This window comes from Cuculus canorus, chromosome 15, assembly GCF_017976375.1.
Source record: "Cuculus canorus isolate bCucCan1 chromosome 15, bCucCan1.pri, whole genome shotgun sequence".
Classification (NCBI taxonomy): Eukaryota; Metazoa; Chordata; class Aves; order Cuculiformes; family Cuculidae; genus Cuculus; species Cuculus canorus.
The window spans coordinates 10,511,487-10,530,323 of NC_071415.1; the positions used below are offsets into that span (position 1 = coordinate 10,511,487).

Sequence of the window (18,837 nt, forward strand, 5' to 3'; positions counted from 1 at the left end):
CCGTGAGCCATGTTTTGAGAGACATAAGAGGATCCTCATTTGGTTTTTCAATTTAAAAGAGTTCTCATTTCCAGCTGGCTTCCCACCAGCCAATGTACCATTCCTTCATGAGTCTTTCTAAAGACAAGGAATGGTGATGGAATCAAGAACTCTTACACATTACTACAGCACGAAGTGACACGCTCTTGCTTTTCAGACTGATAGAAGTTTTCTTTTGTTAAGTGGTTTCAAATCTGAATTTCAACACAAGCACATGCCAACAGAGACAGTGGTCGTTTTGGTTAACATGCAACTAAACAGATTTTGCCCAGAACTTAGACATTTACAAAAAAAGACAAACCAGCAAGAAGGTCCATCCATATGAAAAAGCCGTGTTCATGCAAACGAGGGTGGACTGAGCTTACACAATAATTTCTGCTGACATTATAACCTCCTTCGAGGAAATGAAACTTGGCCAACTGTGTCTGTGCCAAGGCCTCACACTAGCGATCTTGTACAAGAGAACACATTGCTGGGATGGGCAGAATCAGATATACCACCAAAACCACACTGACAGAACCAGGGCAGAATTGTATTTCACCTTTGAGATCCAGAGGGATGGTTACACCTGACCAGCCCTCTGGCTCATTCTATGCTGCTCAGTAGCTGGTCACTAGTTATATCCCTGCTGTATCTTCACTGCTTACACCAGGGGTTTCCTGAACCATCCATATTATGGTGCGCTCTTCCCTCATCATCTCCACATTCAAAACAATGGGCTTTGCGTCCAACTCCTCTACCTTCCCTCACTTTGCATTGGATATTTTATGGGCTTCCATCTTTCATTATTTTCAGTTTATTTACCTTGCCTATAGAAACTGAGAAATCTTTTGTTGTGCTATAAAGTAATATTTTATATCAAGTGGATGTAAGCGAAAGACTGGATTGCAGAGAAGCCTGCACAAGTGTAAGGACAGATGGCATGGGTCCTGTGTGACCTGCCTTGTCTTCGAATTTCACCTCTCTCCTCAAATCAACACGGATGGTTTGCCAATACCCACAGCTTCCTCTTCAGCAGAGAATCCATCTGATGCAATCTCAAAAGTTGCCACATTGCATTCCAGCAGGGAAACGTCATGCAAAGGTAAGATTCCACAAGCTCAGCCCCAAAGCTGCAAATGACCAAGGTCTGAAATCAATCAGTGCAAGCCAAGAGATAAGCTTAATGCTTCTTGTCTCCCAGATGAACAATTGCATTTGCGGGGGCAGAGAGGAACAGCTGCTTTGGACTTGAAGATCTGAAACTGCAGCCTCTCTGTGAAAGAGAGAACCAGGGTATTTATCATTATTTGCTTTCCTTGTTCCTTCCCATACTACAGGAACATTAACAGTTTTCAGAAACTCGTAATTATTTATTGCTCCCAACATACTAACAAATTTCTTTGGCAGATGAGGCGTACTTTTCAGAATGCTCTCCCACTGATCTAGCTCATCCCTGTTCCTAAAACTAAGATAGACTTACCAAAGCTTTCTGGTTTTCAGGGAATTGGCTGGTGCACTGACAGCTCATCAGAGCTCAAGACCCCTTACCAAAGTTAACAAAGACTCAGAGAATCACTGAAGTTGGAAAAGACCTCTGACATAACAGCAGAAGTTTGCACGTGGCTTGGCACTGCTAAAAAAAAGGAAATTGTATTTGCTATTAAAAAATAACCGCAGTGCAATCTGAAGTTTGCTAAGAACAGAGAGCTCATCTGGTAATTTGTTCCAAACATATCTCTGTTCCTGAACTCACAGAAATGGTACGACTAATAAATTCAACACCTATAATGCACCTCAGACATGTCAGCGGAGGCCAGAAATACAAAGAACTCAACTTTCCTCCTACCACCTCCTAAGAACCGCGTAGGCTACCCTAGCAGGAGGATAAAGTTGTCTGGGCTCTTAAAGCCCCTGTATGCAGAACTACAGCACTCAAACAGGGTCGGGGGTGACAGGGGAAAAAACGGGAGTGAGGGAGAAAGTGAATTATGCAGTCTTTTACCCGAAACCATAACTACTTTGGCATACTTGACTTGAAAAACCAGTTAAGAGCTTGAAGCAAACCCAGGAGATTCTTGAGGGAAGTATCATAACTGCAAATCATCAGTGATCTCACACAGAGCAGAGCAAAAGTATTACCTGAGAGCCCATACAGATTTCTAGTTCCAATCTCTTGCTTTGTTTCTATGGTTATAAATACAGGCAGTGTTTTGTGGACAAATACACGGTCTTTATGCTTTACCGCGGGATTAAAAAAAAAAGAGTTTGAGAGCACTGCCTCAGCTCTTCTTGAGAGTAGCCCAAGTTGCTTAAAAGCCATCCTTGCCAAGCAAAGAGGTGACTTACTCGGGTCTAAAAGTCATCCTTCCTAGTTCTGGTTTTCAGGATATTCTCTCACATGATCTGGTAGCGCAAACAATTAAGGCACAAAGAATGAAATATAGGAAAGGCTGCATGATGCACAGTTTGGGTGCAAACTTTCCGACACCACATTTTTGCTTGGCTTTTGACCTATGGGAACACACTCGTAACAATGTAATTTCTGTGGCAACTTCTCTTAAGACAGAGGAGCGGATAGCACAGTGCCCAGCCACTGGACTTGGAGATTTATGCTGGAAATACTCTGGAGAAAGTGTTTTAGCAAGTTTATGTCAGACTAAATCAGTAAATCTCATTTCCCTGGTAATCAAACACCAATGTACACATGATGTGTTTTCTTCAGAAGCTATCCATTAAATAACTTGCATTTTTTCCAGCATCTATCTGAGGGCAAACGTAACATTGTTCTGGGGGACCTCAGATCAAAAAGCCACCAATTTTGCCCTTCAGGGCTCTACAGCTCCTCAGAGACAGAACAGCTAACGATAGAGGGGCTGGTAGGAGCCTTACAGGGTATAGATGTGACCAGACGACAGTGGTGACAAGCACTCTGTGATCTGGCTTACAGATCATCTGCCAGTAAATCCAAATAACGACGAGTTTGTAAGTCACAGCCACGGACTCCAGGAACAGGCCTTGGGCACTTAAGAGCAGCACAGAATAAAAATCTCAAGTGAGGTAAAATTAGAACCACCACACCCAGCTAAAGCAGTTTTAACTGAACAGTGCCTAGACACGTTGGCTATCACCAAACAAGGGCTCCCAAAGCTTCTCCTCCTTCTGAGAGATGGTAAGGACACTGATGGCAGAAGTTACAGTTCCTCAGAATCAAGCTGATCAGCACACGTTCTTCAAGAAATCACAAAACTTCCACAACACCCAGCTATTGCAGAGAACAACTAAAACAGTAAGGGGCACACAGTTTAATTCCTTTTTTTAATTACCCTCACCCTATCTTCAAAGCCTTCCTTCTTTTTAACCTGAACACAAACCAGAACTTCCCTAGCAGCAAAACCAGAAAAATTAGCCACAATAAGAAGTTCATCTACCTCTTTACTAGCACTCCACAGGAATGTGTTTCACTTTATAATACTTTTCCTCCCTGAAGTCAGAACAGTCATAAAAAAGGGGGAGGGGAGGTTGATTGCACCAGTTCTACAGCATCTGGCTATGCAATAAGACTCTTGAAATAATTTTCTTTAGTGTAGCATATAGCCAACAAATCTGGCAAGAAGCAACTTTAAGCATGTGTTGCTGTGACAGCAATGAATTATCACCCCAGTCTGCAGCAAGATTAACACTTACAACCTTGGCATGAAGAGCAGCCTGCTCAGATAGTGTGTCAGGAGTAGTACTCCACGGCTGGACTCGAAAGGGTGGGCTCACGCAAAGAAATTAAGAGCACAGAAATGCAGGCGCTTGCCTGAAGTATAAACCAACAGGTAATTTCTAGGGAAAAAGGCAGTGCACAGTCAAAGAAGTGGGAACACCAAGCGAAACTCAAGGAATGGAAGGAACAAAATAAAAAATAGAAAAAATAGCCACTCACAAGAAGGTGCTGCCCATGATAGAGGACATGCTCCTAATAACCTTACTGAACAAAACAAGAATGAGAAAATAGCACACCAGATTTTTCCTTGCTTAACTGTAAAACATTAAAGTATCCAGTCAAACCAAACCGACATGAAACAGGCTACTCAAAAAGCTATGTGCAAACTGTAGGGAAAAAAGCAATCACGAAGCAACTTGGGCCATTAACGCATGCCGGCTCACAGTTTGTCATATCTTGTATTCTATACCTCACACCATTACCTGTCTGTTACACACAGACTCAAAACCAGCTTTGGCCTCAGTGGAAGATCAGAGATGATATCACACCAAACCCAACTCTACTAAAGAGCGCTGTCTGGCAGATCCATGCTCTTCTGTTCCATTTTTCACCTAACTGACCACAAAGAGAAGGAACCTGAAAACAAAGCTCCTTACCATAAGTTTCTTAAGACAAAAAATGCAGACGGAAGTGAAGAAAGCCATAGAGCTGAAGAAAACACAATGGAATCTCCTTCCTGCTTGAACACTCACCATACTTAGACCTTTGGCTTTGCAGCACTGACAGGACTGTGAAGCACGATTTCTGCTCTTTGATCTGGTTTGCTAAATTTTTCCTATAAAGGCAGATAGGATATTACACCAATTGTCAGCTTCACCTCTAAAGCAACTTTACTTTGCTTCGTGAACCAGAAGAAATGTACAATATCAATGCTGATAGAGCTAATTTCACAGATTACGTGTTCTACTTTCAAGACCCTAACTTGAAGGAAATACTTTAAGAAGTCAAGCAGCAGACTTGAAGCATATGAATATGTGAGGTTAACGGATTCAGCATTGAGGAAAACCAGGACAAAAGGATTTCACCTCTTAAGAGAAAAAAGAAAAAGACATCTAATCCACTAATAGTAGTAGCTGGATATGGAAGTATGTTTACAGCAACAGGAACAGTCTAATGGGCATAGCAGTCAGCATGGTTTTATGCAGGATACAGCTCTCTGGATGACAAAAAGAAAATATTACAATTTCCTTAAAAAGCTTTATTTTAAACACGCCTGTAAGGAGATGCAACAGACCTCAAAACATGCAAATATGACAGCATGAGAAGGAATTATAGGAACAACATGTATTGAGAATTTAGTAAGGAACCGATTACAACTGACCTCCTTCCTAACCTGCTAGGAAACGAGCTCCAATTCCCTGAAATTAGAAGTTTCTCTATAAGTAAGAAGGTAACAAAAATGTTGTCTAGCAAGGAGGAGTCAACACAGACATGAAGCAGATCCTGTAACTGAAGTAATTTTGGAAAAATCTGCTTTAGAAATAAATTAGCAAATGCATCTAAAGCTTTTTAATACTGGTTTGTAATGATGAAATCAGCATTATAGTGGCTGGGAAGACAAACCTTCATCCACGGGGCATAGTTCAGTGTGAGGTGTCCACAGATCACATTCAGTCTTCTGGGGCAGCGCACTCGCACTTAAGTCCCAGTGGACTGCTCTAAAACACTAGTTAATTCATAGTATTTATACAGATGGCATTTGCCGCTACTGTCTATGACTGATTACTCAAGGGGAAAGGAAGAAAAAAAAAAACAAACAAAAAACAAAACCAAGCTACCCCCAACTCCTCTGAAATCAAGGGAACTGTCTGTCTTCAAGAATAGAAACACGACTCAGGGAGCAAAATGAGAGCCATTGCTTTCTGTGGGCCATTTTCCCCTTAGTTCCCTCCTCCAGCACAGATAATCACTAGAGCATGGAAGCTACAGGGCACCTCCTTCCTTGCCTATGTATTCCCACTAGTACCCACACAGTTCTGAAGGTTGATAAGGTATTTTTTTGTCTCAAAGAAAGTTGTTCTTCTGAGGAGAAGGGCCTTTTTGCATACTACCATGCTGAGTTTGTTAGCTTATTTAAATCAGATATTTGAAATACCTCACCAAAACAGGTTTATGTGCCTCGGTTGGTTTTTTTTCCAGGTGCCGTTCAGCATACTGGGTGATACACACTATCTGTGCAGCAAACGCCACCCGAGTAAAATCCAGGCTTGACAGCTATTTTGGGCTGCTGGATTAGAAGTGTTAGCTGCATTAATGGGGCAACAAGAACAACGCCTTCTGTGGTAAGAGACTGATGAAACGCCAGGTGAACTGGTGTATCTCAAGTCCTCTAGAACACATCTGCTGTTTGAGCAGCAATCAGTTAATGCAATTCTTCAAGGAGTTTCACCTATTTACTGTCCTCATCTCCACAAGACGGCAATTTTCAAGCACACGGCCTCTCACTGTACACGTTCTACACAGGAGGCCATTCTGCTGCTGCTGGAAGATGATTCTGACCCAAGTTTGTTCTTGAACGTGAAGGTGGTTACAGGGCTGAGGCGAACCAGGCGGACCTGAATATGCTGCAGGAATACCAACAATAAATTCCTTTCAGTAAAAACTGTAAAGTCAGCTCACCAAACAAAAGGACAAAAACTTCTGATAACTTTCATTTCGAACATGTTTAAAGCTGTCATTCTCAGGCAGTAAACTGGAGGGTTTGGTGGTTTTGTTTCAACAAAAAAAAGAAAAGCCATCAGCATTAACAAGCTTTTTCTTGTCTGGATAGTCATCTACAACATTTTTTAGTAGTTGGGGAAGAAAACGAGGATAACACATCAGGAAACACCACACCTGCCCAATATTAATGAGATTTTTTTTTTCCTATTTGAGTGTCTGTACAAGCTATGGAATTTAACATTTCACAGATGCATTGTAGAAGCAAAACACTAGGGAAAAAGAGATGCTAACACACCCAAAACGTTTCAAACTCTGACTCCTATGTTCTGCAGCTACTCCAAAAAAAAAAAAAATCAGACCCTTAGTCCAGTCCTCTCCATGGCTGCACCAGTACAAGAGTAATTAAGTACCAGAATATCCACTCACCTAAAGATGCACAGACAAGGTTGCAGCACCAGCACCTCTCCTCCACTCTGGGAAGCGTGTGAGGGTTTTAGTGGAGTGCTGCTCTTCTGCTGTCTCCATCTGGCACACCAGCCCTGCGGGGCTACGCCAGCTGGCACAGCTCGGAACAGCCTTGGGGCGGCTCTAGACTACACAACGGAGCTGGCCAGAGGAAAACCAGCACCATAAAGAGCTAATTTACAGCCCCATTATCCCATCATCCTCAACTACATGCAGAACAAGCATGATCCAGGCACATGCCCCATGACCAGACACTTTAAACCAACAGAAAAAAAATAGTTAAGACATCTTAACAGAGTTTGATTATAAAAGACAGAAATCTTAACTTAAAGACAGGCCTGTTTAAAGAGGGAGACAAGTGGCTCATAACTTGATTACTTAGAAAAACACTATTCATTTCATTAAATTAAATGTAATGTGAAAAGTGGATTTTCTATAATAGCTGATCACAGATTACAGACATTCTACACTCGCTGGTTCATTTATTTTTCAAAAGGAAACTGGAGTAGAATAAAATTATTTGCATCAGGAATACGTTCTAATGACTGCGAACAAGACAAGTTTCACGTATCGGGCTGAGCACACACCGGCACATCTGTGAAAACAGGTACAACCACACACCTGAAGCACATTTGAGGAGGTTCTCGAATGAAGTTAGTATGGCCATACTTTACAAAAGAAACCACTGGTACATGGCAAACACCTGAACACAGTCAGCCTGTCAGCGACAAAGCCCAGAGGAAGGCAGCAGTCGTTACTCAAAGTGCCATAGGCAGCCTCCATGCATCACCCCTGGGGTCCTCTCCCATTACTCAGGCACTCCTCCCTTCGAGCTACCAATGCTGACGCTATTTGTTCAACCCTGTGTTGGCACAGCACAGAGCCAACTCAGGTGAAATAATAGGGGGGGGAAGTCATCTATTTCTGTTCTTTCTGGTTCACAGTGCAATCGCACCAACACAATGCAGTGAATGGTATGAGCAACAGCATGCAGCCAAGAGCTGGTAATTCCTTGGAATGTTATGGAAAGACAGACACACCCACAATCCAAGAGCTGGATTTCACGTTCCCTCCTCACCAATCTTCAGTGATAACGCACAGAAAGGCCCACATTTCACATCTGCTCTCCTCTGGTAAGCAAATACTGTCCTGTCCATTTGCCAACTTCACTGTGTCTCACTAATGCCCATACATATAACTAAGTTTAAAATTGTACTTCAAGCTTGTCGGATTGTCATACTGACAAGTATGTCAGATTTGCTAATTCACCTTTTTCTCTTTAATGTTGTTCTCTTGTGTTCTTTTACCACTGCTTAAAACAACGTGTCTGCAAACCCGCTTCGATCTACATGCACAGCACGCTTACCAAATGAAACTGCTTGCTTTGGGAAGAACTGCTATAAAGAAGTAATTCTTCAGCTTACTGCTAGATTTGAGTTCTGCTTTTCTACAGTCAAACTAACACAGCCTAAGACAAACCCTCCACCTGAAATTTTTCAATAATGGCCCGAAAACTTGCATTCCAGTTACGAGATGTCCCTGTGACCTCTGATAGATCAGTATCTATTTTACCAAAAGGGAACTTAAGGGGATACTTAACTGCATGGGTGAACAGAAGATTTATTAGGCATCGTAAAGCAATTTCTCTAATGCTTCATGCATATTTTTCATCTTCACACTTGGCACTGTTTCACAGACTCAAAGAGATGCATTCTGTATTATTATGAGCTCTTGTACCACTTCATTGCACTTTGGGACTCAGGCCCCTTCCATCAGCAAACAAGTGGCTTACAGGAACTCCACTGCACGTGCAAATCTGAATCCATTCGGATAACTGAATCAGTGCAGAAAAATCAGAGAGATGCAGAAAAGAAACTGAATTTATTGGGGCAACTCTGAAACTTCCATATCAAGAAAAGCTGTAAGAAGCAGAATTACAGTGCAACAAGAAAACACATCACCAAGGGTAGCGATATAGAATTATGCTGGACAAGTGTAGGATCAATTTCCTTAGGGAAGAGCCTCATAAGGATGGGAGAGAGTTCCTCTTCATGCAAATAACTGCAATGGCTATTGAAACTGCTCTCACTGCCTTCCTCACTCAGTTCTCCACATCACAACCAAAACCACAAAGTAGTCACAAATGACCAAAGAACTAAGTGTTAACCATTCAGATAAACAGATCTCCCTAAAAGTCAGCAATATATGGAAAATAAGACTGTATGAGAACTTCACCAGGTCACCAGCTGCCAAGCAGGACAGCGATCCAGTTCAAGAACAAAATGGGGCAGTAATATGAAGATAATGCAGCACAGCAAAGAAAAACAAAACCTTAAGAGAAATTTTGCATTTGTCACTGGAGGTCATGGGGTCACAAAACCTCACCTAGCATAAATGAGGTACTGAAATCGGTCAGCTATCTCAGCTGTCTTCGCTTAGAATGTCATCATACATCTGGTGTGCAATAAATCTTGCCTTTATTTACCAAGTACCTTCTAAAGAAACTCTCTTAAAATTTGACACTCATGCAATACCAAGTCTGAATGCACAGGACAGAAGCCCAAACTATGGTTAGACAAGCTTTGTGAAATAATACTAGATGTTCCATGACACAGAAGAAAGATCCATCCATATATAAAAAAAACCAACACAAATTATTGGGATGATGGGTGAAAAAGGGCAAAACTAAAGGTTGTAGCTGCTGTTTTCTCTCTTTGTGCCAACAGACACTGAAGTAAGAGAATTCAAGTCTGTACTTTATGCGTACTTTATGCAAAACAAAAGCCCTTAAAAACAGTAGCAAAACATAGATACAAAAGCCCTGGCAGTGAGTTCAATAAGATGAATCCAAAGCCAAATCCTACTTAGAAAAGGCTACTTAGATGCATGAACTTCTGAGTGACAAGCAAGGCAATCACCACAAGTGGAAGCCATTGGTGCCACATTGGTATCTGATTCTCCATCATCCCCATCACTTAACTATATTTGGATACAACGGGGTCTTTCATGTTTCGTAATTACTTTAGTTTTGCATCTAATTTTGTGATCTTTACTCTTTGGATTTGCACATCCTGCTTTTTAAATTGTGGATAAACATCTATGTACAAGGATGAAGACAACTCAGTTTAACATACTAGGGTGAGCTGCAACACAGAACTCCAGATTAAGATGCTAATGAAAAAGAAGAGGTATTCCAGTAACATCTAAACTGAAATGCAGTTTAATCTTCTCTATGATTTAATTCTACATAAATATAATTCATTGAATTTAAGAATAGTTATATTTTTACATCTTACACACACGTGCAGAAGAGCTTGGCTGTGTTCTAACCAACTGCTACGTTGCAAAACCAGCACCGAATAAGAACGAGACTGTGTAAGCGTAGCTAAAACTGGGTTCTTTGCACTTACTACTAAGGCAGCATCAATTTTAGCAAGCTGCTTCTCACTACTACTTTTAATATAAGCATATTCAATATTTGACGTGTTTAATGTCAGAATTTGCTACAGGACACAAGAACTTGCACCAGCCCCAAAATTTATGCTAAAGGCATTAAATTTTTTTAAGTCTGTTTAAAACAACTTTTGTTGCCACATCCACTCTGTTCTTTATTTTGAGTTTCATCTTTGTCAAACACCCAATTTTTTAATTCAATGATGAATTTAGTAACTGTAGAAATACTCACAGAAATACTTCCCTGGGATATGCTGACATCACCAGTGAGACTATGCAAAAGACAGACAAGAGCAGCCATGCTAATTTTAAGCTCCATTGAACACAGGAAAGGAAGAAGGAGGAGGGAAAAGTACCAACTTGGAAAAGGAGTAGAGTCAGAGAAAAAAATAAGAATTTTAAATTAAGTGTTACATGATTCTATATACCTGAGAGGTGTTACAAAATACCCTTGAATAACATTCTGCCTAAGTAAAGAACTGAAAAAAGTCGAGTATTTGCTGTATTTCACATACAAAAGAATGTGACGGGACAGACACTCACTGCTAATCAGTTACTGACTGATAAAGTGACTCTCAAGTTACTTCAGGTCTCCTGGTGTCCAGTAACAGTTCGCTCTACTGGTGCCAAATAGGTCTTGGAACAGACAAAACGAGTCTTTTTCTTAAATGAGAGATGTAAACACGGTGGAAGCTGTCCTAGCACAACAGTAAACCATGGATTCTTCTGGAGTTGCTGTGCAAGTTGCATGGCTTCTGAACCAAACAGAATGTAGGTTAATTTTGCAGTGAGTAACTCTTTACAACATTGATTACGTTAGTAGCTAATGCAGCAAAGTTCTTATCTTGAATTAAGCAGAGTATACATAAAGGACTGCCAGATCAATACGTAAAAGAATACAACTACCAAGACAGAGCCTTCATCCAGTCAGAACAGATCTATCAGCTTCTAGAACTGCTTCTGCTATGAAAAGGTTCCCAGTTCAGGCCTCTCAGATAACATATGGCTCTCCCTTTGCTCCAGCACTGATTGCTGACAACGCAATCCAGAAGAACATAATAAACTCTAACGTCATTATAGCGTTTCACTCACTGAGCTCCACTGCCCATAGGTTAACGAGAGATTGGATATAACTGTTCTAGCCAGCTGTTTCTGTCCAAGACTGGAAAGGTTCTAAACAGTGGACATTTGCATGGCTAAAAAAGAATACTTCTTAAAAACACAGTCCCAGTACATCCAGCAAAATGCATACAGGTCACCTTCAGACTACTTTTCTTGTGATGCCACTATAATGGGTAATATCAGCAAGTCCACATAGGTATCTCCTCCCCTCAGATACTGCCATGTGCTACAGACACGTAAAATACTCAGTAGAACCATGGGAATAGAAGAATTTGAAAAAAAAGAAATAAAACAAACAAAACAAACCCAACCTTTTCAAGTAGCTATCAGCAAAGGAAATGAAAAGGAATGGCTGATAAGAGCCCTACACCTACCAGGAAAAAGACATCAAGAGACCATGACTCCAAGTCAATTGCATATATGGGTGCTAGGTTTAACGTAAGAAACACAAGCTTTTAAACAGCATTAATCTTCCCCTGGTTTAAAACAAATCAGCCACCAAAGTCACCGCTGGGAATCAAACTAACAGTTGCAACTGTAATTTGTCACAAAACAGGATGCCCAGAGTACATCCTCAAGGCAAACATACTGCTTTTCGCTCGGACTCGGGCGAAAGTCAGGAGCAGGGGATTCAGCAATGCACAAGATCAGCAAACCTCCACTATCAGTCAACAGCATTTACCCCTCGATTTGTTACCCCAGTTACTAAGACAGAAAATCCTCAAATGAAAGGAGGAGAGTAGAAGGTTTGAAACTGATGTACGGCTCTGGTTTCATGTTAACGCTACAGATTAAGGCCTGAAACAAAAATGAGGATATCAGCTAACCTTTGTTTGGGGTTTAAAGCTTCGATGGCTTAAAATAAAGCTCAACAGATAGTCCAACAAATCAAACAAAGCCATTCCACTCTGCTCACCTTCACGCTACTCACTGTCAGTCTAGTTTGAAGCTTTCAATATTTTCAGTATCAAGCAAATTAAGATTACTGACTGCAGACAAAATTGAAGAGATGCTACCATTGCTCCCATCAAACATCCAGGCTGTTTGCAAACCCTGACTGGTGGTAAGACTAAAAAGAAGACTTCTTGTCCAGCACACCCCTATTTTTTTTCTTCATCAGCTTGTGCAGATCCGTCGCCTTTCTCTGCAAAAGGGAACAAACAAAAGTGTAGGGAAAACTGCACGATTGTGCTCATCTGTCTCTCCATCGACATTAAAAAAGTAGAGAAGGAAATGGTTCCACTACGACTACTATTCACAAGTCAGTGTCAGAGATTTGTGCAACCATTAAATTGGACTGTAAGTGCTGACCCGAGAGAGAGAAGAACAAATGTTTATGTAAGTCCTGGTGGTTCCAGACTTCACAACTCAAGAACTGTTCTTCACTACCATAGAGTTCATGGCACCAGACTAATTCCTAAACTTTGGCCCAGAAACCAGCCCACTCACTTAACCTTGTACTCCATTTTTCTTCAGCGCCAAAGACAGCTCAGTGGAACATTTTCAATCTGGCTTGTCCCACATACACAAGTCATCACTGCGTATGGAGCTAAAATCTCACGGATGGATCTCTCTCACACCAAAGATCATGTCTTCACAGCAAGAGGAAAGAGAACATTACCTTTGGCAGGTCTAAGGACCTTTCTACTCCTTAGAGGTTAACAACTAAGGAAGACTGTTCAGTTATGAAACCGGAGACCTGCTGAACCATGAAGCTTGCAGTTGATTTTGATACTTCTTAGGGCCTTTCAGGGAGAAGCCAGTCTCCACAGCACACAGCAAAGAAGAACATCCTTCCTGAATGAATCAGACAGTCCACATAGGCAGCCAAAGCAGAGCATGCAGCTGAAAGAGACACATGCTTCTCCAATCTTGGACTCCTCTTTCAAATTCTCCACAGGATTTGTAATCCAGAACTTTGGTGCATGTGCTAAAAGTGTTAAAGAAAAACAAGCTAAGATTTCCTCATTAATTTCAACAATCAAAACACCAAGCCTGAGAAGGCGGCACAGCCTGGTAAGGTTCCTTGCCCGTGTGTTACGGCACAAAGCAAATCGTCTAAGCAGCACTTCCCGGTTCCTGGACAGGTAAGGGAGAAAGCAAGCAAGCAAGCATGCCTCAACAGGCACTCAATGGGAAGCTCTACCATTAGTTTACCTCGTGACTGACTGCAAGGTCATTTTAGCAAGAACTGAACACGTTGATTTAGACTGTGAACCACAACTCTTGCTACTGAGAACATGACATGGCATTTATTTGCCAAGATATTATTAAGCTTTTTCTGCTTTGAAAGTTAGGAAGCAAACCAAAGTCATTTCAGTTATAAGTATCTATGAATCAATCATCTGTCAAACATCAGAAGGAATGAAGTCACAAGCACACAGAGAGAAAGGTACCTGTGGAAAGGTCATCATCTATAAAAGAACATGTTTCTTCATATCTGAAAGCACCAATCAGTCTGAAGGGTCAACGTAGGGAGAGAATAATGGAAAACACAACAGAAGGTCTCAAACGGGAAAAAATATGCTAGAACGCACCCACTGTCAATGACAGCACACAACTCCTGACAGGCAATTATTCTTTGATCTATGGGCAGAAGCACAGAACAAACATTCTGAAATTCCAGATAGGACTTTGTTCATATTGTGACTGCGGCCACGATGGGCAGTTTACTTTTATCACCAAGAACCTTTTCAGAGCACTGATAATAAGAACTATTACAAACGAGAAAGACAGTTTTCATCCAAGATGTATGGGTAAGACAGCAAGTCTCCAGTAAGACAAAACTAACTGCACATTCAGCTGCCCTCCAAGCACTGTAACCACTACTTACCAACTCCTAGACACAAAGATGCATCTACACATCTAACTGTTCACTGATGGGGACCATATACTACATTCTGCACTGCAGAACAGATTTTTCTCATCTGTAATTCTAATGAAATAACCAAAGCATTTCAAGTGTGACCCTGCAGAAAAATGGAAGAAGCTGACACAGTGGCTCGACGTGAGGTTTTTTTTCCAGCATTCTCTGTACCATAACTCCTGAATGGGAGATACTGGTGTCAAATTTACGGACCTCTTATACAGTGTTACTTAAGTATGAGGTAATTTCCACATCAAAATATTCAAGGTAAAGTCCATGACCTACAGAAACATGAGCTTTGCCACCCACTTATTAAACAGATTCTAACTATAAAAAACTAAAAATCAAGAGTTACAGGTCAAAGTCCTAAAGCCAAGACAGCCAACCCTCATTCTGTGTGACTTCCCATACAACTTCAGCCCTGAAATCTAGTTTCAACTTCTAACCACAATTATTAAAACATCGAGAGCCATTCTTCAGATTTCTTCCTCTACCCGTTTTCCTGTTCCACTCCTCTTCCTCTACCCTTCTTCCTGTTCCACTCCTCAAACAGCCTGACAGACAGGTTTTGTCTTCCCTTGGGCTTGACCACCAGCGACACATTTGCACTACGGCAAAGCCTTTGCAGGTACTACAACTGCTGCACTTCACTGCTCCGGCCAAGACGCAGTGAGGTGAGGCAAACTACAGCTTCACTCCTTCCTGTAGATACAGTGAGACACCGCGATGACAGCTCAAACCCTGGCGCAGACAACGCTTCAGAAGCAAACATACTCCTAAAGCCTTCACGAGAATTACAGCATCTACAAAGATATATACGTGATTACCTCTGGCTTCTGACTGAGAATTCAAATATATGCTCAGGAGACAGCTTTCCAACAATAAGCTGTGTTTTACAGCCATTCTATTCACAGCTCTGAGTGTAAAGCATACTGAACTGAGAGCTGAAGCTCATAAAATCTTATTCGCGGAAAAGGTAGGTATTAAAAACGAACAGCAGACAGCAAGCAGCACTAAAATGGTCCTCCACAGCATACTGCAGTAGACAGTGCGAGTGAGCAGGAGGAACGGACACTTTCTGCCCCCTGCAGTTCCCACTGCTACCCGGATTTTTAAAGCAGTCTTAGGAGGGATCGTCAGCCAGCCAAAACGGTTTCCACAGCTAGTTTCATCTAATTAACAGTTAAATTGTCCAACGCTTGCCATTAACGATGAATGTTTTCTGTGATAACTGAACAATGTGATTGTCCTTGATTTTGCAACAGAAAAGATTATCACCTTTTAACAAACCTTTAATCTGACCTCATCATTTTGATTAACAACAAGAATCCTCACCGCTACGTAGGTCTGACTCTTAAATAGTCAGAGCTATGCTCCTAATATACACACACACATAATACATGTATATATAAAATACTAAAGGACAAACGACTGTTTTCTAGTTATTAAGCTACAAACATGCCTGCAACCACAAAATACCGTTTATCAAATTCTATGTGTTAAACTGTGAGGCACACACACGGACAGAGATTTCCGTAAAGAAAAATTCTGTGGAAGAAGGTCTCATGTCCATACGCAGGAGAGACAAGTACCGTAACTGTCGTTTATATACCTGCTTCATTCTGTATGCATATAGACTGGGAATTGAATGCCATATTCAGCCAAAATGTTTCCCTACGTGTGATCGTGTACTCCCTACCCGTGACCATGGCTGAATTCAGAGGCCCAGCTGTTTTCAGACTGGTAACCTGCTTAAAAAAAAAAAGGAAGAAAATAACTTTTGGCATATATTTGGAAAACTGACGTTTTCCATGAGACAACAGATAATTCTGTAACAACCCTGTTTTGCTTTATGAGCCTGGCCGTGCAAAGCAGAAGTGAGAGCAGATTGATTACTATTATGTATTTCCAGCTGTTTTTCAAGCAATGCTGAACACATCCCTACCATCAGATTTCAGAAGGAACCCACACCATTGCAGCATATGAATGAACGTATACAGGTTACAAAGGACGCTCCATATTGGAAACAAGCAAAAAAGCTAAAGCGTTCATTTTGCTAATGAAATTTTAGTTTTGTTCTTCCACAAAACACTTGATTTGTATTTATCTATCTTCCTACCTCATTTGTCATTTTCTTTCCCCACAGCACATGTATAATTTTCCTCCATCTAAGCTGCAAGTACCAAGCATTACACATCAATTTGTATTTTGAAACACTAAAGGCTAAACAGAAGCAGAGTTTGACTAATATACTTTGTATTGACTTTAGGGGATCATAAACACAGAAAACAAGTCTGACTGCATTTTGCAGCGCTATCAAGTAACTAAAAGCATTCAAAATGTTTCTTCTGAGATCCCATTTTTCCTTTTTTTAAGTAAAAAAATGGGAAATGGGACTGTCCTGAGAACATAAACTGAACAGAGAAAGGCTTACCACCTCCCCCCTGAAGCACATCTTTCATCCTCTAGTCCTATGGTGAATAACAAGCTGAGCAGCTTAATGCAAAGCAAGCGGGATCAAGAAGTTTTCAATGGGTGGCCCACGCTGCCCTGAAAAAACAAGTTTTGCTACGTGTGGTTGCTGCCTCCCCTCCTCAGTCCTGGATGAGACAGAAATCTGCCAAGTCACTTTGGAGTGAAACTGGTTGGTTCTAGGGAAGGCAGGAATGAGTTCCATGGTGAAGAGAGAAGTCCTCCAGGAAAACGCCTGCAGATAGGGATGCAATTTTGGAAGATAGGTGGGAAAAGCACTCTACTCTCACACTTTGCCTGATGCAGACGGGATTTTTCCCAGTGCCTTGCCCTCAAATCAGCTCGCTCCCAGCATTCCACTCCCGGGGACCCCAGACTCAGTTGCTTCCCCATACTCCCCACACACAAACACACTGCTGCAGGAATCCCCTTTTCCAAGCAGATTATCACAGCGAGCAGCTTCCTTTTTCCTCCAGAGAACGAACCCCTCCATTCACGGCCCCCCACCCCCAGCCTCCCCTCCCCCCCGGATTCCGGGAAACCCTCGCTGCTCCCGGGAGGAGGCGGTGGGGAGGCCTCGGGGCTGGATGCCTCCTCCAACCCCGTCCCTCCCACACGCCCCTCCGGTGACCACCTCCTCCTTCCCCCCCCATCCCAGAGCCCGGACACGCCCGGTGCCGGCGGGGGAAGCCACGGGGGTGGTTGCCCCCTCCATCCCGGGATCCTCCATCCCTCTAGTGACACCCAATGAATCCTAGAGGCGGCTGCCCCCTCCATCCTAGGATCCCCATCCCTCCAATAACACCGAAGGAAGCCTGGGGGGGGGGGACCTTGCCCCCTCCATGCCCCCATCCCTCCAATGACACCGAATGAAGACTGGGGGCTGCTGCCCCCTCTATCCCGGGACATCCCCTCTCCCTCCGGTAACACCGAAGGAATCCTCGGGACTCCTGCCCCCTCTCCATGCTGGAATCCCCCGTTTCTCCGGTGATACCGAATGAATCCTCGAGGGCTCCTGCTCCCTCCATCCCGGGACCCCCCTCTTCCCTCTGGCCCCGCTGCGGGCGGTGCCGGTGCCGCCCGGTTTCCCGTTCGGCGGGCGGTGCCGGTGCAGCCCGGGCGGTCCGAGGCGTCGAAGGGAGGGAGGGAAGGGACGGGAGGGGAGGGGAAGGGGGGTGTGGATGCCTCCCCCCCCCCCCCCGGGTACCTTTCGCTTCCTGGTCTCGGCCGAGCCGCTCCACACGAAGCACTGGTAGATGGCCCGCAGGTTCTGCTTCCAGTTCTCCACCTTGAAGCCGGTCACATGGCAGCACCCGGCCGCCGGCGGACTCATGTCAGACCCCCCCACATCAATCCGGGCCCTTCCCCCGCGCTCCGCAGCCGCTCAGGCCGCCGCTGCCGAGGGGCCGCGGGGAGCGGCTGGCGCATAGGGGCCGGGGCTGCGCGCCGCCACGGCCCCGCGGCGCCCAACAAAGCGCACAAAGATGGGGCGCTCCGAGGTACCGCTGCCCCTCTACCTCATAGAGGCCGCCGGGGAGGGGAGCGGGGCGGCGGAGACCCCGGGGAGAGCGAGCGGGTGTGAGGAAAGGGGGCGAGTCCCCGCCCGCCGCCGCCGCGCCGACTCCCCCAGCCGGCCGCCGCTCGCCTCTTGTCTCTTTAAACCGCCCCCCCCCGCCGCTGCCGCCGCCGCCTCCTCCGCCGTCTCCTTCCTCCTCCTCGCCCGCACCCCCCTCCGCCCGCCGCGTGCGACCGTCCGAGCCGCTCAGCTCAACGCAGCCCGCCAGGCCCGGAGCGGGACAGACCAACGGGGAAAGGGGGGGAGCGGGGGGGGGCGGCGGGGGCGCCCCCTCTGCCCCGCCACCCGACGGGGAGGGAGCGCGAGGGGAAACCAGCGCGACGATTGGTCTGCCCGCACGTCACTCCGCCCTTCTCTCGCCTCTCATTGGTCGCTTTTCTTTTCTTCTCGCCCTCCCTCCACCCTTCCTACCTAGCATTTCCCCCTGCCGGA

The 18,837-nt window shown here is 43.9% G+C and overlaps 1 protein-coding gene across 2 annotated transcripts in view; it reads right to left on the reverse strand.

Annotated features, from left to right (window-relative positions):
* The window catches only part of USP22 (ubiquitin specific peptidase 22), a 104,034-nt gene extending 85,530 nt beyond the window's left edge, over positions 1 to 18,504 (reverse strand). For both annotated transcript variants that reach the window (XM_054080214.1, XM_054080213.1), the window contains exon 1: positions 18,037 to 18,504. In XM_054080214.1, coding sequence (XP_053936189.1) covers positions 18,037 to 18,162 — 126 coding nt within the window. In that variant the 5' untranslated portion in view covers positions 18,163 to 18,504. The remainder of the gene's footprint in view (positions 1 to 18,036) is intronic.
* Positions 18,505 to 18,837: the final 333 nt, after the last annotated feature.